The sequence below is a fragment of the Corvus hawaiiensis genome, chromosome 3 (assembly GCF_020740725.1).
Source record: "Corvus hawaiiensis isolate bCorHaw1 chromosome 3, bCorHaw1.pri.cur, whole genome shotgun sequence".
NCBI classification, from domain to species: domain Eukaryota; kingdom Metazoa; phylum Chordata; class Aves; order Passeriformes; family Corvidae; genus Corvus; species Corvus hawaiiensis.
In genome coordinates, this window is record NC_063215.1 from 117,822,747 (window position 1) to 117,848,503 (window position 25,757).

A 25,757-nucleotide genomic window follows, 5' to 3' on the forward strand; every position below is an offset into this window, starting at 1 on the left:
CACTTTTAAATAGGTGCACATTTCCTAGAAACTTAAAATAACCATATTCATTCCTCTGTATGGATTTGTGTTACACTAATGTAGCTTTTGACTTTCCTGTATGTCTGAATGATCTACTATTGATTCTTCTCCTGTTTTTTGACTGTTTCTAGGATGTAGAAGTACCATTGCACTTGCTTCGTTATGTTTGTCTGTTTTGTGGAAAAAATGGCCTTTCCCTCATGAAGGATTGTTTTGAGTACGGAACCCCCGAGACGCTGCCATTTCTTATAGCACATGCATTTATCACAGTGGTGTCTAATGTGAGTATTCCCTTTAAACTCTGTGACTTGAGCACAAAAAGTGAAAGGAATCTGAAGTCTGGAGGAACTCTGTGGGACCAGGGAGGGATAAAAAGGCTGTAAATTTTCCGTGTTGGGAATGAGGTTTGCTCATCCGTAGAGCATTTCAGTGTCCAAACCTTCTGCATCTCCTGGAAGCACGCAAGTAGTTTTCCAAGTTCGTACCTAGATAGGAAGATTGTAACAGCCCCAAAAGATACATACAAGAATGTTGTCAGAGGCCATTTCTGTCCCTGAAATTGTGCCGTGGAAGTGGTTTCAGTTTCTTTAGGGTATTCTAACTTCTCAGCTATTCCCTATGAGGCCCAAAGGATTTATTTTCGCTTCAATTTCATGTGATTTTATACCATTATACACATTTGCAGCATAGAGGTAATCATCTTTTTTCCCCCTTAGTTTTAGAATGCATCTCCTCCATCATTTCTGCATTTTGAAATCTCAGGGATTTTTGTCTGGCAGAATTACGAACTGATTTTAGTGGAGATTTGAAGGAGATTGGTGATAAAAATAAAACCCAGTCCTTGAAGGACATATGAAGACTTGGTGTAATGTGAGGGTAGAAGTTGTGACCTGTCTTGGGGATGGGCAAAAAGGAAACCAGTAGTTTGTTATGCCTTGTACAAAGTGAGTTTGACATCATTTTGACACTGTTTGCAATTTTAAATACTTAAAATCTGATCCTTCCTCCCACACATCTTCCCTTCCTTGTTGCTGTTATCCTCCAACCAGGAGGATGTTCTGAGTAAATACTGGAATGGCTTAGCACAGAGGGAGCCAGTGATTGAAATCAAGCTGGTGTTGAGGATCTGTATCCCACTCTCCTGATCCTTTAGTGTGGTAATTCCTGACTTGTAGGTCAGAGACCAAATGGGCAAGGCCATGGTCTGCTCCATTCTTCTAAAGCTGCCCAGGGGGGCTGGTGCAGTGCCTCCCTATGTGTTTGATTGTGAGGTATGTTCTCAGCCTGTGAGATTATGTTCTCTTCTGGCCCTTTTTGTGTGAGCTGATGAGTTCTTCATCTCCAGCTGCTGTCAGTGCAGTCCTCATCAAACCATCTGCTGAAAGCTGTGTTCTTGTAGCTTATTCTGGTTCAGAAGGAAATTTTGGTTACAAAACGTTTTTGCATTTTTGTTTTATTTTTTGTGAGAAGGGGCAAAACTGCTTGAACAATGAGTGGCAGCTCCCTATCACACCAGCATGTTTTTAAACCAGCATTCTGACTTCAAATCCCATTTCCTGAGTATCCCATATCAGTGCAACTGCCTTTTTTCTTTTTCCTTTTTGAAAGTCTTTATTTTTCTCCACATAAATTGTTTATTTTCTTTATTTTTAGTGATGTGCCCTCTTCCAAAATACTTCTCAGCCAAGTTTCTCCTTTCAGTTACTTAGCAACTTTGCATTTCTCTTTGGTTCTAGTAGGTAACCCATTAAGCTGGCTTTTGCAGCTGTTTTAGATGAGTTCTATGGTTAAACTTGGCAGATAAAATGAAATTCAACCCAAACCATTACCAAAAGAACTGTTTCTTCAGCCTCTTCCAGCATTGCATCCTTTCCCATTCAGCGAGCACCTTTCTTTTGTACTCTCTCTGGCTTTGCTGGCAAATCTGTGTGTGAGCTGGAGGAAGACTGTTTAAAAAAATTATATTTAGATGTTATTTATATGTCAGTTCACTACAGAAAATATAAGAAAATATTCCAGCTGTAATGTGCTTTATTCATCCACTTGCTGCATTTTGATGTCACTCAGTGTACTTGGTAGCACTGCTGCTGCCTTTCAAATGCAACATACTTATTACAGCCAAATGAAGCAGCAAATTTTTTGGACAAAATACATTTTACCTTGCCAATATTTAAAAAAAAAAAGGTATTTCTCCCCCTCTATAATGATGCACGAACTTAGGATTTTGTTATAATGTTTCTCTTTCTCTTTTGGTTTTTATATCATTTCACTGTATAGTTCATATCAGTTAGATAAATATAAATAATTTAATAAATTTTTCTGATTGTGGACCAATACACCAAACTCCACTAAAACAAAAAGAAGCATTCACAAAACTGAGCAAGGGTTAGTTAATTGGTGGTCTCAGCAAGAACTCTGCTAATCTGACTTGGTTTTATCCCAGAGCATTTGATTTTATGGGATTTAGAGATATTTATTCCAATAAGAACTCTGCAGCGTCAATTGTTAACTTGTTCCCAATGTGTAAAGCGAGACCACAGTGTGTAGTAACCCTTAAATGCATTTTCACAGCTGTAGTAGCTCTTGAGAATGGCAGTTAAGTAGCCATTCTTGTAAAGATTCCTTGAAATATCCATGCTGGAATTTATTTTCAAGTCTGTAAGGTGAAGGAGTTCTTTAGCCACTACCTTCTAGCAATTAATTACCTCTGATAAAGAGCAAATAATAGAAAAAAAAACTCGTTGAAACTTGAGAACAGAACAGATGCAGTGAATACTTTGTCTTAAAAGCAGGTGGAAACAAAAAGTGATGTAATTTCATGTTATTTTTTGTCTTTTTACAGGTGCGAGGTGATGTAATTTTATATATGTTACTTTCTGTCATTTAAACAATTTAGTATGCAAATGTGAGTCCATATTCAAAATCACAGTTTCATTTGTAACATATGAAATGATGCATTAATTGAATTCTGAGGCTGAAGGTTGTGTGTAATACAAGTTTACAGATGCATGATTTCAACTTACGAGTTTGAATTGATACAGAGTGAAATTTCTGTGAACAGTGAAAGCTATAAAAACAAAATGATAACATTTCATACTTTTATTTCACAAAGAAATGTATTTTCTTTGGTGTTTCATACTGTATTCGAAGCAGAGTACATGGTGTTAAAAATCAAATAGTGTAACCACAGTAGTATCTTTGTCATCCTTGCAATTCCTTGTCAAAATGTTGTTTAATTCCTGTTTCTAGAACAAGCATCTTCTAGTGACACTTTGTATCTTTGGGATGTTAGCATTTTTTCCTTCTTGAGGCTGCCAGTTGGATCAGAGGCTTATTCCAAATGTGGTCTTTTTTGCAGTGTGAAGATTTGGCTGGTTTGTCTTGCAAAGTAGGTTATATTGTTTCTGTGCAGTGCTTGTTGCCTTGTAAAAAGTGAGCCTGCAAATATTTTTGTCAGAACTGACTCAGAAAGTTCCTTGGCAAATGCTGGAAATGTTGAAAAGAAACTGGTGATAAGTTTGACTGCAGCCTAATAGTTTTCTCTCCCGTCAAAAAGGAGGAATATATACATTTTCTGCATGTGGATTTGAGTCCTTAGGCAGATTTTCTTGCATCAGTTGCAAAGCTGAAATTCTTTTAAGAGCAGAGGTGGGGATGCAGAGGGCCCTGGGTGAGTGACAGGGTTGCTTTTCACAAGGGTTCTGCGTGCACATGATTGAATTTACGTGGGCAGGAGCAACAGCTGCTGCTGTTTCATCTGTGCTCCATCCCTTACCTGGCACGGAGTAACAGGTTTAGCAGGCTCAGAATTCCTGTTTGAAATGCAGATGGCACTTCTGACTTTGCCTGTGGAAGTTGTTTGGTTGGTGCTTTTCCTCACAGCGGTGCTAAGTAGCTGTTTCAAGGGTTTTTTCTCCTCTGCATATATTTTCTTCCTGCATTCAGCTTTGCTAAGGTGGTAAAGGCAGAATGGTAAATACGAGAAATGCAAATAAGGTAGTAAAAAACTGTGCTTAATCACTGCTTGTAAAACATTTTATAGGATATGTAAGCCCTGAGATGGAAAACAACACAAGTCAATGGTACTTGGTTTAGGAGTGGTTTGCAAGGAAGTAAAAGAGTGGAATAATTTTCATGTAGCGTTTTAAGGAAAAAAGAAAAGAAAAACAACTCACAAGGTGGAGTAGCAGTTTTTCCTACTAAAGAAATTACAGAAAATAAAAAAATGAGACACCTGGGCAGTATGATACTATTTATACAAAGTTTGTATTTTCCAGTTGACTAGCAGGAAAGATACAAATCCTCTTTATAAGCCACGAAAGCATTCCTCAGATAACAGTTTGGAAAATTAGAAAAGTAAGGAGTTGAATGGAAACCACCAAGAAAGCCTTTTCTTAAAGGGGGGTTGCATGTGCAAATGTACCGACAGTATTTCAGTTTTTTGCTGATCTCTTTAAATGTCATTAATGAAATTTTTATCTATTTATGTTTTTGCATTATAGATCAGAATATGGCTACACATCCCTGCTGTCATGCAGCACATTATACCCTTTAGGACTTACGTTATCAGGTAAATTTTTATTTTAAGAATTTTTCTTGTGGGGCTTTTTGACGGCACCTATTTCTAATTGCAGCTGATACACTTTTAATTGTACAGGTTGGTGCTCTGACTGTCATTTCAACAAGGAGGGTGAAGGTAATGTTTAGAGTTAGTTTGGGCAGCTCCTTGCATCGGATTTCAGTATCGATCAGATCAATCTTGTTAAGAACATTCTGAGTGTGACATCCAGCCCCATTCTGACATGTTGGGTCAGGTTCAATTGTACCACAGTCTCCCTCAGAGTGATACCTTCATAAAACTGTACATCGAGTTTGCGGCGAGATGCTGTAAGTAGAAGAGCAATCTGCAGTCACCGAGAATTCAGATCCTGAGTTTGAACACAGCTTCACATTCTGATGTTCGGTGTTTCCAGCTGGCAGGAACCGAAGTGCGATCAAAAGTCTACTCACACTTTTATGTAGCTAAATATATCCAGCCCCAAAGATTTCCTTTCTATCAAGCTGTCTATCATGGAAAACACTTTTAAACTGAAGTACTTGTAAGGGTATTTAATTATACAAGCAATTTGTTTTTATTGGGTTTCTCAGGACAATAGAAACATTTCAGTGAGCTGCTGATGAAATTATCTCTGTGTGTATCTGCCTGGAGGTGGAGGGGTGTGGTCACAGCTAATTCCCCTTTCAGTGGCCCAACATTAAATTTTCCTGATGCAGGCCACTGCTTTTGCATCGGTCCACAGCTCCTCCAGGGTTCTGGATTTCCTCTAACTGTAATGTTAGAAATGTGCTTACACTGGTCATAGCAAAAACTGGGCCTTCACACATTATTCTGTCTTAACTACACCAGTATAAAATAACACTCAACAAAAATAATTACATTGGCAACAAACAGATTCCCAGAACAATGAGATTGGGAATTGTTTCATATTTTAAAATGGCCTGGTTTTATTTTGACTGTAAAAATTTAAGTACTGGCTTGGCTGTCGATCTATTTTGCTGTACTATGGTTTCTACTAAAATCATACCAGCAGAGAGAAGAGTATTTTGATCTTTTATTAAAACACATGACTCTTGAGTTACAGTCCAGCCAAGTGCACTCCTTTAATGCTGATGTGCTATCTTTGAAATCTTATAAAGGTAATCATTAATCATGAGGCAGTCAAGAGAGAGCAGGCAGAGGATTTTCAAGTGCTTGTCTCCATACATATTCCATTAATGCTTGTTGGTGTTCCTGGGAATTTGGTCACGAGCCTTCCCTGTCTTCTTGCAATGTATGGAAATGAAAAAGGGCATTGAGGCATCAGCAGTTAGAGTTAGGCTGATAATAAGGAACTACTTGAGGGAGACAGAATAACATGTCCTGTAGTTTTTGTTGCTAATCCTTGCTTGTCATCCTGTAATGCTTAAAACATTTTCTATTTCATAACTCCAGTTGTAATTGGGGTCACTGGAATGTATAGAAGATTTTTTTGGGGGAGTTCTCATGTCTTCCTCTTTACCCATTAGAATATTCGCATCTGGTTTGAAATGTGATTTGTCAGCAGCTTCTTGCCATAAATAATGCCCTTGATGTCTGTTTGTAGAATTTACAGTAGGTTTACATCAATCAGGTAACATTGACACGGGATACATCTATGGAAAACCTGGTTTAGAGCAGGATGGGGATGTTCTCCCAGTTTTTATTTTTCACAGTTGAATCCTGATGGGATCTGAGGTTTCTCAGTGTTATGAAATCCAGGGCTTTTTTAGTGATGATTCGCTTATGGAGTGGGACTGAAGCTTGGAGGCCATAGAGCAAAAATAACCTCTAGTGCTGTACCTTTATGTGGGACAGAAGTGAACACAGATGCCTTCAGGGAAAGATGACTCTTGATGGATGCAGCTCACCCCACGTGGCTATCAAACTTACAGATCTTGCCTTAGCAGCTTGGGTCTCTGGGTCTCCGTCTGCTTTTACTTCAGGAAAAAGACAAAAAAAAAAAGGGGATACAATGCTGGGCACAGCAGCACAGCACCTTTTAAAGAAATCCTGCAGAGCTTCTGCTGCCCTGCAAACTAAGAGGGCTTGGAGGAGGTTTCAGTCTAGAATGAGCTCCTGGGACTCTGATTTAGTTCCAGTTGCTGCTCCTGTAGGTTCCCTGCAGGAAGTACATTTTGCAGAGCTGACCAGCATGAGCAGCAAGAGAGATCACCTGACCAGCATCTTAGCAGAACTTTTAGTCAGCTGAGGTTACCCTTTATGTTACGGTTATTTCCACAAGGAGTGGATGAAGGAAACAGCAAAGTGTGTGTACTTGTAGAGAGGAGACCACTGCTGGAATTTGCAGAGATCATGGGCACAATCCTGCTGTCATTATTGCTGCTCCTAGAAAAAGATGAATAAATGTTATCTTCTGCCTGGCCAGTGGAGCACAGACATTCACATCTTGCCTCTGAGGGGCCTGTGTTTTTAAGCAGTTTGGGAAAGAAATAAAGGATTAAATTGAAAATTACCTAAATTAAAATTTACATCTTTCAGTAAGGAAGCAAAGTGATTCTGACCTCCTCAGAAGGAAGCTCTTACTGATCCTAATACCTTAGAATTCTGCATTTAAAATTGCAAAATTCTCATTAAAAGACACTTGAAAAAGTGACTTGAGAAAGTAAGTCCTGACTTCCTGCAGTTATAAATGAGGGTGAGTTGATGATGTCTCTTTATGAACAAAGGTGTTGGTTCCATCTGTTTTGTGCGTCAAGATCAGAGATGAGAGATGCTCTTCAGGGTTCCAAATCCTGAATGTCTCAAGGGTGCAGGAGCTCTCACCAGTGGTGTTTTGAAGGCAGTTTTTCAGTGGTGAGACTGTTGACTGAAAGTGCCATGAAGAGTTCTGTCCTTTAGAAAGTGCAGCAGTAGCACTGACCAGGAGCATATTTTGTTCCACCCCTTTCTGCTCTCATCCCCTTCTCGCTGTCTCCTGCTTGAAGATGGATCTGAGACATTTTTTGCGAAGGATTCCTGTCTCTGCCCCAGTTAAGCAGAAACAGAACGTTCTGTGATGGAGCACATTGGGAGGAAATTCCAAGTGGCAGTGGCTCCTGTGTGGCTGTGGCATGGGGTGCACACAGCACTGGTATCTGCAGAGGAAGTGGAAACTCCAAACAATTCCTGATCCATGGTGCTTCCCATAGAAAATGCAGCCGAGAGAATTCAAATTACTCTCCTGTTAAAAATATTCATCTTGAGATGGATTTTATGGGAGTACCCAAACTACTCCTTGCTACTACATGTCATGAAAACCTCTTGTAATGAGCCTTGAAGGTTTTAATCACAAAAAATATTTCCATCCTCCAAAAAATCTGAAAATTTAAAGTAAAAAGAATAGATAGGTCAGAAGACAATAACCAGACACTTGAGAAGCACTGACTCATTCTGCTGGATGCCCTTTTGCAGCTGTGGTCCAAAGGAGTCAGATTAAAGGAAAAAAAGATGATTTCACAGCTGAGTAGCTGAAGTCCTGAAGCATAAGATGTGATTGTAAGCGTTACATTAGCATGGAACTGCATGTTTAAAACTGAACTCTCTCTATCCCTGAATACAGCAAAATGAAATAATTTAAGTAGGTTAAAACCGATATTTTAAAAAATTGAATGTAGATTTTATATATGAATTGATTATTTGAAGTATGCCAGGCTGGCAGGACAGGTCCTATAAACGTGGAGTATCCTTTTTGCAGATTTATGAAAAAGGTATGTTTCATTCTGGAAGTCTCATTTAGGTAAAAACTCCAGATTAAGTAGATTACACAGGTCCTGTCATATCATTCATCTCTTCTTTTAAGACTTAATGCTCATCAGACTCAAAAAGATAAAAATGTAGGAATTAAAAAAGTAATGAAGGACAGAATGGAAGCTATTATTAAGCCATTATATGAGTCAGTCACACATTCACATTTCTATACTGTCTATACAGTTCTGATCCTTCCATCCTGCAGATAATAACAGAACTACCTTGGTGGTAGGAAGTGTGACAAAGAAGGTGGCAATAAAAAATTTACGTTGAGAAGAGGAGAGACAGTCTAGGAGGGTTTTTTTTTTTGACAGGGCTTCATATCATGTATGAATGATATGAAGATAATAAGTAGGAAATGGTAATTCACAGGTTTTGAAAAACAAGGAATGGAGAATGTGCCACCCAATTGTCAGGTTGCAGATTTAAGAAGTGAAAGGAGTTTGTTTTTCACACCAGCATAATTGTCAAACTGACTGGCACAGGTTAATGAGAAAGCCAAAAGTATAAATAGAAAGAGATAAATGAATTCACAGTAGTAGATAGGTTCATCCATTTTTTTTTATACGTGGGGTAAATCTTTAATCCGCTTTTAGAGTGGCTATTTTGGGTTAAATAGACCTTTTGCCTCCACTGTTCTTACATGAGGCAATGCAGCAAATTTACAGGTAGTCAGTGTAGGGAAAGATGTTAATTGCCAAGTGCTCGGTAAAGATTTCCTTTTTGTTAATAATAATGTTATACCTCTAAAAACATAAAATGTTACTGATGCAGACAGGTTTAGGCCATTGCGTCTTTCCACAATAAAAAAGGAGGTGTGGCCTACTCTGCAAGTTTCTGTGGTTTTAATCTTTCTAGTAAAGATATGATCATGTTTGATTTATGACCAGTGTAGCAGTGCCAATAAATTTTCTAGTGTTGGCTGCAGTTACACTTCTAAAGAGAAGTTTGCCATCTTCTGCTTTTTTACTGGTTAGTACAACAGTTGTGTCAAATACCTGGGCTGAGTGAGTGGTGACAAGTGCTCTGTTCTCTGTAGCTTTCGTTAGGGCCTTGGCAAAACAGAAGGTTTTGTTAAAGTACTTCTGTAGCTATGAAAATGCACCTACACCACAGTTTCACTTACTATAACTTGCAGTTTTTTTAACAACACACTCTCAATACTGTAATACAGAAAATATGACACAAGCCTGATTCAGGTTAAAAATGTGGGTAAATGAAAGTAGGTTTAGACTGATAATATTGCAGTAAAAAAAGAAATGTTCTGTTTTATAAACTAGATTCATGTAGTAACTTCACCAAACTTTGTAGTATGAGGAAGATTTCAGGTCCAAGTCCTGTTACAGAAATTGAGTGAAGCCAGCAAAGCGCCCTTGCTTTGTTTATGTGGGTGTGTCCATCCCCCTGCTCAGTGCATGCAAACACTCATCTGTCCTTTGTAAAATGAGAGAGTTCATATGATGTGTTTGAACATGCCTGAGATCTTCAGAAATGCTTCACCAAACTACTGACTCTGACTTGATGTGCATTATGGACATGGGAAAGCTCTGGGAGCAAGGGCTGATAGGAATTTGCATACAAAAATGGGGAGAGAAATTGGTCTGATATTGCTGAGAGTCATAGAATCATTAAGGTTGGAAAACACCCCTGAGTCCAGCCTTTAACCCAGCACTGCCATGTTCACCACTAAACCATGTCTCCAAGTGCCACTTCGGCCCTTTTCTTGAACATTTCCAGAGACAGCAACTCCAAAATCCCACAACCCTGTACCTGCTTTTTTGTGATTGGGTGTGGGAGCTTAATTATGGCCTTGGTTCTTTCATTCACTGCCTCCCCCATAAAATAAATCCTCAATATTTGATTTGCTGTTGGCACAGCTGGGCAGAGATGCAGGATGTCCCTTTGTCACTAGGGCAGGACGTACATGGATGGTGGCTGGAACACAAGCGCTGTCATCACTATTTGCTGATGACAAATCACCTCATTTGCTCATCACAAATAATTATGTTTGGTAACACAGACCAGGACATTTTTCCCTCAGAGTGTAACTGCTCTCACCTGTCTGTAGGTTAAAGGCAGGTCACTGGGCCTGCTTTGCTGCTGGACTTTTTAAATGAATGTTCCCTTTCCATCCCTACTTTGCTTCTGTTTAGAACCCGTAGCACAAAAGTAGCACTTTCTTGCCAGGATTTGATTTCCAGTGCTCCACATGAGAAGACAAATTTCACAACTAAGAACAGGGAAGGATCTGATTGCCTTAGCCTGGAATGTTCCTTCTTTTGTTCTCCTGTGATTCCTGTCATACATCTCCAGACTCTGGGATTATTTGCACTGAAGTCTCTTTTCTCTGTTTGACAGTGTTAAGTATCATTTAAGTGTGTTTATTTTAAGGCCTCTACACAAGAGCTGTGAAAAAGAACCATAATCTAAATAAGAATCTGGGCCTGTAGTTTTGCTTTTGAAAAAAAATTTACTGATGTTTATGTGATGTAAATGCAAAGGAATGGTGCATAAATCTGGTTAAGTGTAGTTTAATATCTCGTGTGTTTTTTAAAAGATTCATCCATCTATTTGGCCAGTCTCCAAGGACGGATCCAGGCTGAGGTTGTCAAACACATGGATTTTTAACGCATTTCTGTGTAGTTAAATCTAGTTTGGATGTAGCTGAAACTTCAAAACGCTGAAGTACAGCAGAAAAAATTAATTATGCTAACTTCATATGCATGCACCTTTCAGTGTGCCGTCTTTAATGGCATCAAAATAAGCTCAGGAAAGCTTGTTTCTAAACGTTTTTCTGTTCAGAAGAAATTCTCAGTTGTGTTGGTGTTCTGTATGTGAACTTTACGGGAATTTCACTCCAGATTCTCTCTGTGTTGGTCTTGTAGTTGCTTAGGTAAGACTGAGGTTCCACCAGGTTCTGTAAATTAGTTTTTATAAGTAATTATTTCTTATGCCTTCCATTTGCAGAGAATACTGTGCAGGATTAGATGAGCCTTCATCTAAGATGACTGCAAGAGAAAAGACTTAACTTGTTTGAAATCCTTTAGCAGTTTATTTACTTTGTAAAAAATTTTACATATTTCTGGTTTTCCTTGGTGTTTTTCTTTCATTGTTGCCGACTTCCGATAGTGGTATTTTAAGGCTGAATATTCTTAGAGCTATTGGTCGTACGTCTTGGCTAGAATCAAGATGGTGCTCCAGGAACATTCTAGTTTGAATCATACCCTTTTTGTTTTTCTTCCTTTTGTAATTTCTTCCAGGTATTTATGTAAACTGTCAGACCAGGAGTTGCGGCAGAGTGCGGCCCGGAACATGGCAGATTTAATGTGGAGCACAGTGAAAGAACCCTTGGATACAGCCTTGTGTTTTGATAAAGAAAGTCTTGATCTTGCATTCAAATACTTCATGTCACCAACTCTAACAATGAGATTGGCTGGGCTGAGCCAAATAACAGTAAGAACTTTTAAAAAATATCAATTACAGTTAGCAAAAAGTGTTTCTTGTCGCAATTTACGATTTACAGGCTTGTTTGGAGGGCGTTTTTTAATGTGTGAACGCAGCAGGATCCTCTTACATGCAGCCTTAGGAAATTATAGTCATGATGGTGAGTGTAGGGTTTGCTGAGAGCTGAGTCCAAGTGGTGGCTGTGTTCTGCACCATATGGAACTGGCTCACGTTACCTGAACAATTCACATGCTAAACAACACGCTTAGAACCATGGTTTGTGACAGCTGTGTTGAAATGAAGTCCCTTACCACGGCAATATTTGTTGTTTGGAAAGGCTTTCAATCTCTTTGCATTTTTACCTTTGCAGCATCTTGACTCTGCTGCAATTAGCTGCTGTTTTGTATTGCACAAACCTCATTTTCTGTTTGTTAGTACAGTCTGTTTCTCGAGAGAGAGCATTTCTGCATTAATTAGCAGAAGTCTGAATTGAAGAGGTAAATATCAACAGCATTCAATAGAAAACAATTAAACCAAAAAAAATCCCCATCTTTCCCTTTCCCATGGAAATACTGCACATTGCACCAGGCAAGAGACACTGGGCATTCTTGATTTGTCATGGCTTCCTACAGCCATTAACGGTCCCACAGGAGGGCAAAAGTGAAGTTTTTTATCCATCTGAGCCTTTTCAGTTTTGTGTTTTCTAAACATATTTGGCCTTCTCCCTTCTAACTGATGATGTGGAATCACTGAGGGACTGTCACTGAATACAAGTTTACTTAAACTTGATTTTGTTTCTCACTATAGTTAGAGATAGAAGTACTTTCAGTTGAATAAAGGGCAATTTAAAGAGATCTGTAAGTACTTTTAATCAGATTATTGCTGGCTTTTAACCAAAGTAAACATTTATTTACATACAGGTAAATTACTAGGTTGTGAAAAAAGGCTGTGGGCTACATCCACGCAGTATAATTGATCTTAAAATATATTTCCACTTTTACATAGTTTCAATTGCATTAGATTTTTAGATTAGATTTTTACAAAGGATTTAGAATCCTTTCCTTTGGTTTTATACAATGCTCCTTGTTCAACTACCAGTGTATGTCTTTTTGTGTATCCTTGCCAAAACAAAGTCCGAAAATAAGAATACATCAACTGCTTTATTTATTCAGGCATTTAGCTCACTTAAGGGAGTGTGAAGTTGTGTTAAGTAGTTACATGTTTTCACCTGTTGTGATTGATAAATACTGCTGTAAAAATGAGAGTTTTTAAATAACAAACATGTATTACCAGAAGAAAAATTTTGCAGTATTTTTAGATGAAAGCCAATAGTTTTCAGCTTGTAAAAATGGAATATTGTGTGCTACTAAGTTACTGAGTCTGTCTCTTTTATGTGAGTAGTCTTTAAAACTGCTCTGGAACACTGCGACAATTTATTCCTCTTTCTCATTCAAGTCATGGAAAGTTTTATTTTTGTTGTTACCTTGTTTCTCTTCCATTTCACCTCTCAGTAACCTGTTGAGGTGGTTCAGCTCCAAAATACCTTCTCTCTCTACTATTGCCTCACAAATAGGACTTTCTTTTCCTGTCCTTTGGTGCCTGGCTCTGGAGATGAGACCCGGGAGATGCTTTTTAGTGCTCAGCGTTCCTTGCTGAAGCCTTTCTCCCTTTGTGTCCTTCATAACTGCCCTGCCACATTTGTGCTGCATCAGTTGAGTGTCTGGGCACAGGTGCCTTTAGTTTCTGACCATGTTTTGTAGATAGTAAAAAATGAAAAAGGGTTTTATTCCCTCTGGCATTCAAGGAAACAAAACTTGAAGTGAAAAACCTGTTAGGAGCTGAGGGAGAGCAAGGTGTTTCAACCCTGTCCCACATGTGCTTTGTCTTGTGCTGCTGTGTCAGAACTCTGAGCTTTTAGTTGAAGTTATTGTAAAAATTGTTTGCAAATCCCAACATGAAAAAGAACATATTTTTCAGAATTGCTTTGGAGAAGGATTTAGTGTTGGAAGTGTTGCTCAATGGTGACCCTGGATTTAAAATTGGTGGTAGGAACAGTTCAAGACTCTGTCACTCTTTGAGCCCTTTCAAAACATTTTCATATGGAGGTGAATCTTCAGAAAAGTCAGTGAGCTTCCACTGCTTTATGTGACCCAGTTCTAACTGGGCACAACAGCCTTTTCCTGAAGTTCTTGTCATCTGTTTTTCCACACCTAAATATGTTTCATTTGAAATTCTCTATTAGTAACCAATCTATTAATAATTGTGTAGTCAGGCTCTCATGTCTCACCAATTTCAATGCATATTTTCCATTTTGTTTCTCCAAAACCACTTTTGCCCCCTGAAAATCGTTGAGATTAGACACAAATAAGTCTGTGTGTAAAGATTTGAGAAGATTAGTGAATTCACCTGAATTGTAGAGTGCATGTACTAGATTTGTTTCAAGAAAGGAGTAAATATTTTGATGAAGTTACGCAACAAGTATAATTTTAACTTCAAAAAATCAGATTACTGTGCCTTTAAATTTTTTTTTTCAAAAATAAGATGCCAAATAAGTTCTATTGCATAATTTAGAATCTTTAAAAAGATGTTATGTACATGCAAAGAATTGGATACAGAGCCATCACTATGTCTGGAAGGTGATGCTGAGGGAAGAAGTGGAAAAGAGATGTAAAACTTCTAACAGGCTTTTTTTTCCTCTGTAATGTCTTAAATTTATCAGTTCAGACGTGTTTGAAAGTTTCATTTCATGTAAAAATACCTGATTTTCATTCTCTAATTTTGTCTAAACAACTTACTGAAAAACATATAAAGTCTTATAAAAATTTGTTTAATGTCACTAATACTATTTTGAAATACAAGAAAACTACCTCACCAAATATTTGGATAAAATTGTAATTTTTTTCTTCCTTTTTCTAACCATAGAATCAACTTCATACCTTCAATGATGTGTGTAATAATGAGTCATTAGTTTCAGACACAGAAACGTAAGTAGGAACCTTATTCTGAATACTTCAAGTGTTTCCTATGCTTGCAGTTCTTCTCTGTTGTTGCTATGGTTTATACACAGTGGGGGAGCAGTGATAATCTGAGACATTGATTAGAAATATTCTAATCAGGGGGTTAATAAATGGTTTTAAATGGTGACTATAAAATATTTCTAAATGTTTCTGGATTTTTTTTTTTTTTGTATTAAAGTGTAGAGTCAAGGTAAGCTTTAGAAAAATGTAGATCCTGAAGTAATAAATACCTATAATGGGCTATTATTTCCATTGTGATATATAATAAGAACCAGCTAATTCATATCCATTTCATACAATTTTTACCATCTTCTCATTTCTCTGGATTATTTATTTAACCAAGACTTGTCTTGCCATCACTGGCTCCCAGCCTTGTTATTAGTTTTCTACTGAGTTTGTGAGGCAGTGCTTTTGGGTTTTTTTTTCAAAGCCATTATTTGTATAATTTGGGTGTGTTGAACAATTTTAAAAGGACTCACATAAATCTTCAAGAAGATTGACCTGTGGGATTGTATTTCAGCCAGGAAATGTTCATTTCTGTAATAACTCAACTTAATGTTATAACTGTCAAGAATTTAAATTAAAAATACATATTTTGATATTTGAAATAATTGTTCTTGTGAAATAACAGGCAAAGTGTTTAAATTATAGAATTTTACTCATACTATACTTTTAAAGTTTCTCTTGGGGGGTGATGTACTCTGTTTATCTTGGGGGCCACTGACACACTCTCCAGTACCTTTTGCTCATTAATGGGAAGTCTGTCGCAGCAGCAGTATCTTGCTTTTGTCTGGATACTTTAATTACAAATAGTTCTATTTGTAGTGAAATCTGGCTGCAGTCATGACCACAGTTCCGTAGATTTCATGTAAAAAGCACCATAGATATTTGAAGAGAAATTTGTGGGAGTATGTTGGTATTTTAAAAGAGAGAATCAAAATCTAAGGCACTTTTGCTTTCGTGAAGATGTGGAAATACCCTGGGAATAAGAATTAAATAGTAAATACTCCAGGAGGGAACATGTTGGGAATGTGAGGTCGGCTGGGGTGTTTCCTACACGGCACTGCCAGTTCATGGGTGAGTTGTTACACTGGGACTGACAAACCTCAGCTTTATCCTGTTCTTCTCCTTCCCTCGCACTGATAATATGAAACAGAGGTAGTTTTTAGGTCATGGTAACAGTAACAAGTGATTGTGCCACTTAAACCTGATACAAAGCTGTTTGATTTTCTGTGTCATATGTAAAAAAGAAAAGTTATCAATGTGGAAAAAGAGAAGAGTGGTTAAATTTCCCTGCAGAAGAGCAGATGTACTCTGCAAGAGCATCAGAGTTATTTTAAAGCTGAAGGAAATTGTCAAATTCTCCTTTGGGATATTACTTTCTTGGCAGGGGCATCTGTAAACAGGCTGTCATTTGAAAGGAATGCAGCACGAACAGAAAACCTTCTTTTCCACTTTTGTAGTATGTGATTTTTTTAAAAAATCAGCATTACAGTTGTTCTGGAGTTTCACCTGAAAGGTGGTTGCAAATCAGTATCAAGTATTGCTGCTCATCTTCAGATATCTTTTGGAATCACTGATGTCTTCCAGCCAAATAATCAGAAAGGGCTGGAGCAGGAGGATGGGGAAAATGTCTCAATTCTCCAGTTTGTTCAGTACAAAGCTTCCCTCTCATTACAGACTCTGCTCATGAGAAATTTTTGGATGAAAAGGCACTTAGGGAGTTGGCAGTGACTGAATGAGCAGCAAAAGGAAAGCTTTTCATTCCTGTGTTCTTTCCTTAGTGGAGAAAGGAAGTCTGAAGTTTTATTTTGTACCTTTGTAGCCTCTGCAGATCTGCCAAAAGAAGATGTTCTGCATTATGTCTGGTCATCCCCATTATATGCTTTGACTTTTCCAGATGCATTTGGAACTGTCAACCTTTGGGATTTCTCCTTCTGTATCTTGATAAGGTGGGTTTGCGGGAGGTATCTTAAAAAAAAAAACAGCTTTCAGTTAGTCCTAGCTCTTCCTTGCTCAGAATTGATATCAGGATTTTTTAGCAAATATTTTCCAACGGTAGCTTCCCACTTTTATCCTCCTCACTGCAGTTTTTCCATGGTAAGACAAGCTCTAAAGCATCTTCTGTCTAGGAAAACGCTGGATGTCACAAATTGCACTTGAAAGCAGCAGAAAGCTGAGACACACGGATCTGTTCTGTAGCTATCTGTGTGTCTTTTGAGATTTCATTTCCCTCCCTTCTCAAAGGTTGAGGCTTTGTGGTGACTGAGGATGGGCGTGGTCCAGATGTGGGCAATGTCTCTGCCACTCAACTGCATCATATCCCTCAGAGATGGACTTTTAATTGAGCTGTTCCTGGCTCTAAAGACAGAATCAGATTCTTTGCAATCTGAGGTACTGAGGAGTGTGAAATCTACTGAAGCTAAAAATAATGAGACTGAACAGAAGAGTCTCCAAGTCTTTGAATAAGTGATTCCTGCAACTGTTTCGCTGATGTCACAGTGAAAAATGACGATGCTTTTCAGGAAGTGAGAGATACTTGGTTTGTTTTTTTTTTTTTTGGTGTTACTTGGACCACAAGAGGAAAACGTGTTGTTTTTTTCTTTAGTGAGGATACTGTCAGCTTCTGGAAATAACATGTGTAAAGAGAGATTTTGTTTTACTCTTCTCTTGGCAGGCAGCCAAGTATTCGGGTTTCAGGTTCCAGGTTGACACTGAGACAACTTCCTGACTCATTTAAAAACCTTGATTACCCTCACTTAAAAAGCTTTCTGCAGATCACTTTCAGGTGTCCAGAATTCCTTTCACCTGTGAACAGAAAGAACTGGATTGTTTCTTCTCCTTTCTTTCCCTCTCTTTCCTTATTTATTGAGATACTCAACTGCAAGTTCTGTGTTGCTTTTTCCCTTCACTGCAATTTCTTACCTTATGTTGACTCTTGCTTTCTCAATTTTTATTTAAGCTTACCGACTTCAGTTTCTGGCAGCTTTATTTAAACACCTCTTCTCCTCTCTCTCAACCAAATTTCAGAGATCTTTTCAGATTTTCTTTGGGGGGGAAAAAGAAAAGTGCATTTTTTCACTCAGCTCACTAATGTTTCTTTCTTGTGGCCCACACAGTAGTTAAACAAATATTCCAGATGATGTCAGAGTGGCGGTTTCAGAGCCTACAGAGCATCAAAGAGGAAAATTTGTGCTCAGAAGCAAAAACATGTGCTTGAATGGGTGTTGGGAAGGTGCCTTCTGTATCCTCTTCGCATTTCTGATCCTAAATAGTTGAGAGCAGGGTTTCACATCTGTTGTGTTGTAGATCCTATTTCAGTGATGTTGTCAAGAGGTGTTAGCGTTCCTCCCTTGCAAGCTGCCAGTTACAGAGCTGCAGTTTTTCGTTGGAGCTTTTATATTCTGTTTCTCAGTGATGTTGAGGACTCAGTGTTGTATTTCATCCAGCTCTGAGCTGGTGTGTTTTTGTTGCTTCATGGGGAATTGACTGGTTGAATAAATAAGGTTTCCTTTGAGGGGGGGTTACTTTGCTGTGGGATTTGTTCCTGGATTTGGGTCATCATGTGGGTACCAAGTATTGCACCACAGCTTTAGATTAAAATGTTTTTAGGACTTTAACCCAGTCCTTTCATAGAGAGGTGTTCTTTGACTTACCAGGAAAATGCATAAACTGGAGGATATGAACAAAACTCAGGCTCTGCTCCCCCTCTTTGTAAGTGCAGTTCCAAACATCAGGTTATATCACCAACTGCACAGCTCCCACTCTCTTCCTTGCACTCTCATGGAATGCCTGGGGAAACTTATGTCAAAAATGCTTGAATTTCATTTCCTGGAAGTAAACCAGTTATTTTTGACAGACATGAATTATCAGTGAGTTTACATGAAAAGTTCTAGGGAGAAATGGATTAAGTGTTGTGTACATTTCCAGTGTGAGAGAGACAATTAAACCAGAGTAGCTGCTACCTACCTTTGCCTTTTTATTCTCTTCTCCTCCCTCAGCCACAACACAGACCCCCAGAGAGTATCAAGTTCTTTAAATGACTTTTCCTATTGCTATCCAATTATTAAATCCATGAAAAACAGCTAATATGTGTTACTGCCAAGGTGAATTCTCTTACTCCTAAGGTCTGTCTGAGTTGGATATCTAATTTGTAAAACCATTCCTTGTGCTGCTGCTTTCATGTGAGAGGGAAAAGCACATCTGTGCTTTGATCATAACACATGATTTTTACTCTTGCCATTTCCTTTAATACAAAAGAGTAATTTTTTTCAAGAAAACCTTTCCTGAAGTGGAAGTGTTCAGAAAGAAGTCAGACATCCTTCATTTGCACTGAAATCAGCTTTTTTTGATGAATCCTTGAATCTGATAGTGTAAATATATTCCTTAGTAAATCAGAGAGCAAAATACTTTGTGGGAGTAATAACTTGATCATTTTAAAAGGTAGTGATTGCTATGCTTTCAGCCCTCAGTTTCTGGGAGGAACAGTTCTCTCTGGGAAGCACAAGGGCTTCATTCTGCTTTGCACAAGGATCCTCTTGTTTTTGGTCCTCCTCAACAAATCCATATCAAATGAACATTTGATGTACCTTCAGAAATCTGAGATGTCATTTTACCACAGTTGAGCTCACCAGAAGGATAAAGAGTTTGTTACTGCTGAGAATACATCCATTAAAAAAGGCATTCCTTCAAAAAATTATCTGTGGTTTTTCAGAAGAAACATGGTGTGAATTAGAGACAGAACTGCCATGGTAATTTAATAAAATGTGAGGGAACTCACTCCAGAGGAGAGCTTTTGTTCTTTCCTTTGGAGTGGTTAAAATGCAACATATGACTGCTTACAAAGCCTAATGGATATTGTGCCATGAGCAGGAGTGTTTGGATAAAGAGACCCCATGAGGAATATGTCCTTTCGTACTGGCATTGCCTAGTGAGCCTGGCAGTGTTTGTTTATCCAGGATTCCTTCTGAAAGCTACACCTTGAAAAATTCAGATCCAGGAAGAAAGGAAAGGTCTTTCTTCAGACTTTGGTAGACAGAAATCCAAGCCCTGGTAGAGTCAGAAATGTGCATGTGCCAAAGTTTGGGTTGGGTGGGCATCTTCTGGATATTGGGGATAGTTGGGTTTTGGTTTGGTTTTGAAATGAGGCTGTGGGAAGTTAAGGACATCTTGGATTCATGGAACAGATGTAGCTTATCTTTTCAATCCCTCTTTGAGCAGATCCCCTGTCAAACTGACTTTACAGTGTGAGAACTAATTTATTGATAAGCTGTAAATGATAACTGTTGGCAAACTTTTGTACCTTGCGAGCCAGTTATTACTTAAATGACTTAAATTACAGGACATTATCTTTGAACAATGTGAGAATATTTGATTCCCCATGTCCTGGAATTAGAAGAGAACAATATGGAAATGATGTGGGGTAACAGGAACTTTGCTCCTTGAGTTCAACCACAAGGATCAGGCAGTTCAAAACAATCGAAGCACTGGCAGCGTGCCCCTGAATAGTGAATCCTGTTTGGAAAACCTGCATTGGCAATCTCTTTTTACCTAAAGAATCCTGTTTCCTTCTTGAGCATGATAAAGATTCGGCAGTCCTGGATTTTAATAGTAACCATAAATGTGACATGGAGAGAAGTGGTAAAAATAACTCTTCCTCAAGTCCTCTATGACACCCCTCCCTCCATCCTCTCCTCCCTGTGAAACAGAGCACTGTTATTCCAGGGCCTTTTAAACCAAAGGCTGGGCTTTAAATACTCTGATGTCCTGTAATTGCTTCTGGTGCCAAAATGGGGGTAAACAAACGTTTGCTTGAAGAGAAGGAATAAAAAGGAGCTTATGCACTGCTTTCCAGACAGGGCAGTGCTTTCTGGAAGTTCAACTTTTGTTTTGGAAAATTCAGTTTCCTTATCCTGGTCAGTTTGAATATTTGCTTATGGAATGGCAGTGGGTAAATTCCCTGTGGTTATGGATGAAGCAGCATGAGGATTTGGAAGTATCTGTGTGCTGCACGTGCGTAAGTATGACCATGGCAAACATGGTTTGGGAGAGTTGCCATTTGTGTAAGAGAATCTAAAACTATGTACATGGCTTCTTTAGAAAATAATTTCTGTCACTCCCACCTTTAGCTACATTTCAGTACTTTGGAATTTCATTATAAACTTGGATTAAATAGCAGTGTCAAAATCTTACCTGTGAGGTCTTTGGAATTGTTTGCACGTGGTCTGTTGAGCATTAACTAATAAAATTAGTAGAATGGTTGGTTATGTTTGCTGATGATCCAGAGGGGAAATGTTGATATTTGGCCTTAGTCTTCCAGTTAAAGAAAAGAAATATGGAAATCATTTGCTTCCTGCTTGGAAAAATGAACATTGACTATGGTTTCTGTTCAGAAGGTTTTTGTGCCCTCACTACAACTGCAGATATCAACTTGCAGGATGTGCTATGCTAGGGAAGAGCACAGAGTAAATATTACAGGGAGATAATTTTATATTTCCACTCTTATTTCATCTCCAGGTCAATTGCAAAAGAACTTGCAGACTGGCTTATCAGCAACAATGTAGTTGAGCACATTTTTGGACCAAATTTACATATTGAGGTTTGTATTTAATTACTGTTAATTTGGTATAAACATGGAGCATTAACTTGTTGTTCTAGTAAATCTTTCCTCATTATGTTCTCACTTTGCAGATCATCAAACAGTGCCAAGTGATTCTGAATTTTCTTGCAGCTGAAGGGAGACTTAGTACTCAACATATAGACTGTATTTGGGCTGCAGCACAGGTATATATCAAATTTTTGTAATTGCAGGAGTGATAAAAGGAAAACAATATAAAATAAGTTGATTTTGTTTCACATTCCTAAAGTTGAGTTTTTTGCGTTTTCTTGGCTGCCTGAGGATTTTGCTGACCAAAATGTCAAGTTAGGTAACTGCCACAGTTACTAGGTTATTTATTAGATGCAAAAAATCACCCTGGCTACTTTTTTTTAAAGGAAAAAAATGAAGTTGTATAGCAAGGACAGTGTTTTCACCAAGAATGGGGATGAAGGTTGGAGGGTAGTTGCAATATTTTTACTATTGTGCAAAATTGCCTTGCTCCTGTGTATTGTAGCTTCCATTTCTGGTACTCCTGGTGGGAACAATCAGGTGAAAATTGTGGCAGTGAAGTTTACAGCTGTGCTCCTCTGCTGGTGTTAAAATCTATAGAAGGCACTGAAATTTTATTTTTTGCTTGCTAAGGCTGGAAACTCTGATAGGCTTTTTGCCTTCAGGAAGATTTATTTGTGTGCTACTTTTAATGGACCACTGTGCTTGTTATTTTAGGTTGTGACATTTTTTATTTAGGGGTTTGAATACAATAGGTCTGAGCAGGCCTAGGGAACACACTGTTACACAGGGTAGAATTTAAAGAGGGTTTTTAATGTGTTCAATATTTCTTTGTAATTTCTTTCAATCAAGTAGTACTGAATGCACATTCTGAAACCAGTGTGGTCCATTGTCATTAAAACATGCAGCTGGAATGTTAGTAAATGCTCATTGGAACAGCATTTGCTCCAACATTTTTCTGTATTAGAGTAATTAATAATTACTTATTTCACACTACATTTTTAGAACAATATTTTCACTTCCTTGATGTTTCCACACAGCATCTCACACAGTGTTAGACCTCTGGATTTTTTAATACATTTTATACTGCTTTAAGAATAATATAATTACCCAATATTGATAATCCTTTTACAGTTTAAGTGTTCATTTTGGCAGAGTGACATTTTCAAAATATATTTGATATCAGAATTAAGTACATCCTGATTACTACCTGTCAAAGGCTTAAACCTCCAATGTTGTTTAGAAGCCCGACACCTTTAGACTAAAAGAATAGAAGACCTTAAAGTGTATTTTCCACTTTTTAAATGTACTTTTAGACAAAAACTCATCTTCCCTAAGTTGAAGTTATCTCAAGATGTCTAAATGCTTCCTTGTATAGAACCCACGTGATTTCACTCTGCTGTGAATCCTGTGAAAGTTGGACTGTACTATCCTGTACATAGTAAATTGCTGACACAGATATTTTCATGCCAGGAAGGCAAAATTAAATAAATGAAGAATTAAAAAAACCTCTTCTGAGGTGCATGTGTGGTAACCAATGTAAGAATTTTTTTCCAGAAGTTTCCTGTAACCATTATTTTATTTTTTGAATAACAACATCTTAACAAACATAATGAAACTCTTTTAAGTGACTCTGAAAAGCGGCATTTACCCAAAGAGGAATCATCCAGGAGCCCTGGTACTTTAATGTGGAAATAGAGTAGTTAGCTGAACACACTGCCGTGTTTTTTGACATCCATTACTGGAAAGACAAAAGAATTCTTTATAATCCTCACACAGTTCACACAGTCTCTTCCTGAGTAGTCTTCCTTTGTATTTACCACTGCTAATAAGGTAATCATTGCAAATACTGCTTCCCTCAAGATTTACCGTATAAACGAATATTTTAGAAGTTGTATTTAAGTTCAAACACAAACTTCCAGTTCTTCTTTTCACCTCATCTCTCAGAACTAGAAGGAAGGAACTGTTACATTTGATTGGTACATTTGCAGACTTTACAGTGTCAAAATAACTTTAGTCAGAATTGCAAATCTGCTGGAGTTTGGAATCATTCAATAACTGCTTCCTGAGAATTTGTACAAATATGTTTATTTGCTGCAATATTTGATTGATTTGTTTATTTTGCTGTTCCTGTTACTTTCTCTGTCTGTACCTTGTAGCTGAAGCATTGCAGTCGTTACATACACGACTTGTTTCCTTCTTTGATCAAAAACTTGGACCCTGTCCCGCTTAGACACCTTCTTAACCTTGTCTCAACTCTTCATCCCAGTGCTCACACTGAACAGGTAAAGACAAGGCCAACAGAACCGCTGTCATGAGAAAAGCAAGTAAATGAGACTGTTAAACAACAATTATGGATTTGTCTTCCTGAAGGAATGCAATAAAAGGAATATTCACTAATGCAGAAAGGGAGAACTCTATGAGTAAAGTTGTCATGTTTCTTCAAGTACACCTTTTCTGGCTTTTGAAGTCTAATCTTTAGAGATTTTCAAAGACTTCATAACCACTGACAGAGGATTTTAACTTCCTGTCTGAAGTTAGAATGTGTTTCACACAACATTAGTTAGTTGATTTGTTTATTTTGATGAGTTTATTTTGGTGAGCTGTAATATTGGCATAGAGAAAGATGAACAGTGGATCTTTATATCCAAAACCTGCTGCTTAATGGTACTTTTCCCTGGTTTTCTTTCCAGACCTTGTATTTGGCATCCATGCTGATAAAAGCCCTGTGGAATAATGCACTGGCAGCTAAGGCTCAGCTGTCAAAGCAAAGCTCCTTTGCATCTTTACTGAGTACCAACCTGCCCATGGGAAACAAAAAAGGTGCGTGGTTTTCCGGTAGATCTGGGAGTTAAATTTGGAATTTTCATAGTCTCCTTGTTGAGTTTGGACAAAAAGCAGGTATAGAACTTTCTCCTTTAAGTATTTTTCAAAAGTGTCATGCTGGCATATTTTTCCAGCAGAACTTGAGGCTGTAGATGAAAGCATTAAAAGTCTGTGAGTGCATTTGGAAAGCTTTGTGTTTCAGATCCATTCTGTTTGTATAGCTAAAGTAGTCTGTGTTTTTCTTTCTTCTTTTCTTCTTAATTCAGAAGATGATCCCTAACTCATCAGTTAACTATTCTTTTTCTACTGCACATCTGTAACATAATAGCTACATAAAATCTTACAAAAGCTTACCTGCTTTTTACCTAGTTTTTGGTATTGCATGCTGTTTCTGATTTGGTTGTTTTGTTTTTTACTTGACTGTGTCTTTCCCCACAGTCATTACTAAAGGTGCTGCCAAGCCATTTTACTGTAGCTTCCCTTTCTCTTCCTACTGCTGGTTTTTGTGAATTATGGACAACTATATGCTGACAAAACGATTTTTAGTCACTTATTTTTCCATCCTGCTTTTTTCCTTCAGAAGAAGAGGAGCTCAGAAGAGCAGCCCCTTCCCCTTGTAAGTATCGTTTTAGTTGTACACCACAATTTGATACCACAGTGCTTTTGAATTTGAGCAGGATTAGAGTAAATTTGAAGTTCTGTTTTTATGAGAAGTCAAATGAAATGATATTTTGAGTAGAACCTAGGAAATTTGTGTAACTGTGGCAAGAAGAGACATCGAAATACAAACTTTGTAGTAAAATGCTCAGTGTTCTAAATGAAATTATTAGTGTTTCGGTACACAGATTGTTTGAGTTATATATCCCTGTTTGCTGGAAGAATGCTCAACATTTGAGGCAGATTTATGCAATGCTGTTACATTCCAGTAATTACCTGTCACAGAGTAACTGGGAAATGTGGTTTTGAATTAGGGTCACCAGCAGCAAGCCCTCAAAGTAGTGACAACAGTGACACCCATCAGAGTGGAGGCAGTGACATTGAAATGGAGGAGCAGCTGATTAACAGAACAAAACATGTCCAGCAGCGACTTTCGGACACAGAGGTATGAGTGAGAGTCTGAGTCTGGGAATTCTGTTACTGAGTTGCCTGTTATTAGCTATTAAATGATTTTTTAATCTGTACTTGTTTCAAAACCACTTCAGACAAATGTATTCCTGCATTTAAATTGTGTTTCAGTTAGGTTAATCTCTTAGTAAGGGACTGCCAGACGTCGTTTCTGTGTCACACTGTGACTCTTAGCACGTGCAAAGTCTGCACATACACCCTGTTAGCAACAAGGTAATGCAAAAAATCAATTATTAAATATGAATCTTGCTCAGAGCATTTTGTCATCAGCAACCAAATTGAGAAAGAATGAATTGAAACTTGTAGATGTGACACATTTCCTCCTAAAGGAAGAATGATGTTTGAATGGTGATGATGATGATATTAATTATGTATTTCCAGTGGTCCTTTA

General features: G+C 37.9%; 1 protein-coding gene across 12 annotated transcripts in view; it reads left to right on the forward strand.

Annotated features, from left to right (window-relative positions):
• USP34 (ubiquitin specific peptidase 34) overlaps nt 1–25,757 on the forward strand; it is a 112,737-nt gene that overhangs the window by 26,570 nt on the left and 60,410 nt on the right. For 8 of the 12 annotated variants that reach the window (XM_048297363.1, XM_048297370.1, XM_048297368.1 and 5 more), the window contains exons 5-14: nt 153–302; nt 4,524–4,591; nt 11,608–11,800; nt 14,714–14,775; nt 21,325–21,406; nt 21,499–21,591; nt 23,575–23,700; nt 24,109–24,238; nt 24,822–24,857; nt 25,213–25,343. In XM_048297363.1, coding sequence (XP_048153320.1) covers nt 153–302; nt 4,524–4,591; nt 11,608–11,800; nt 14,714–14,775; nt 21,325–21,406; nt 21,499–21,591; nt 23,575–23,700; nt 24,109–24,238; nt 24,822–24,857; nt 25,213–25,343 — 1,071 coding nt within the window. The remainder of the gene's footprint in view (nt 1–152; nt 303–4,523; nt 4,592–11,607; nt 11,801–14,713; nt 14,776–21,324; nt 21,407–21,498; nt 21,592–23,574; nt 23,701–24,108; nt 24,239–24,821; nt 24,858–25,212; nt 25,344–25,757) is intronic. The other 4 variants (XM_048297364.1, XM_048297367.1, XM_048297375.1 and 1 more) reach the window with 1 other exon arrangement.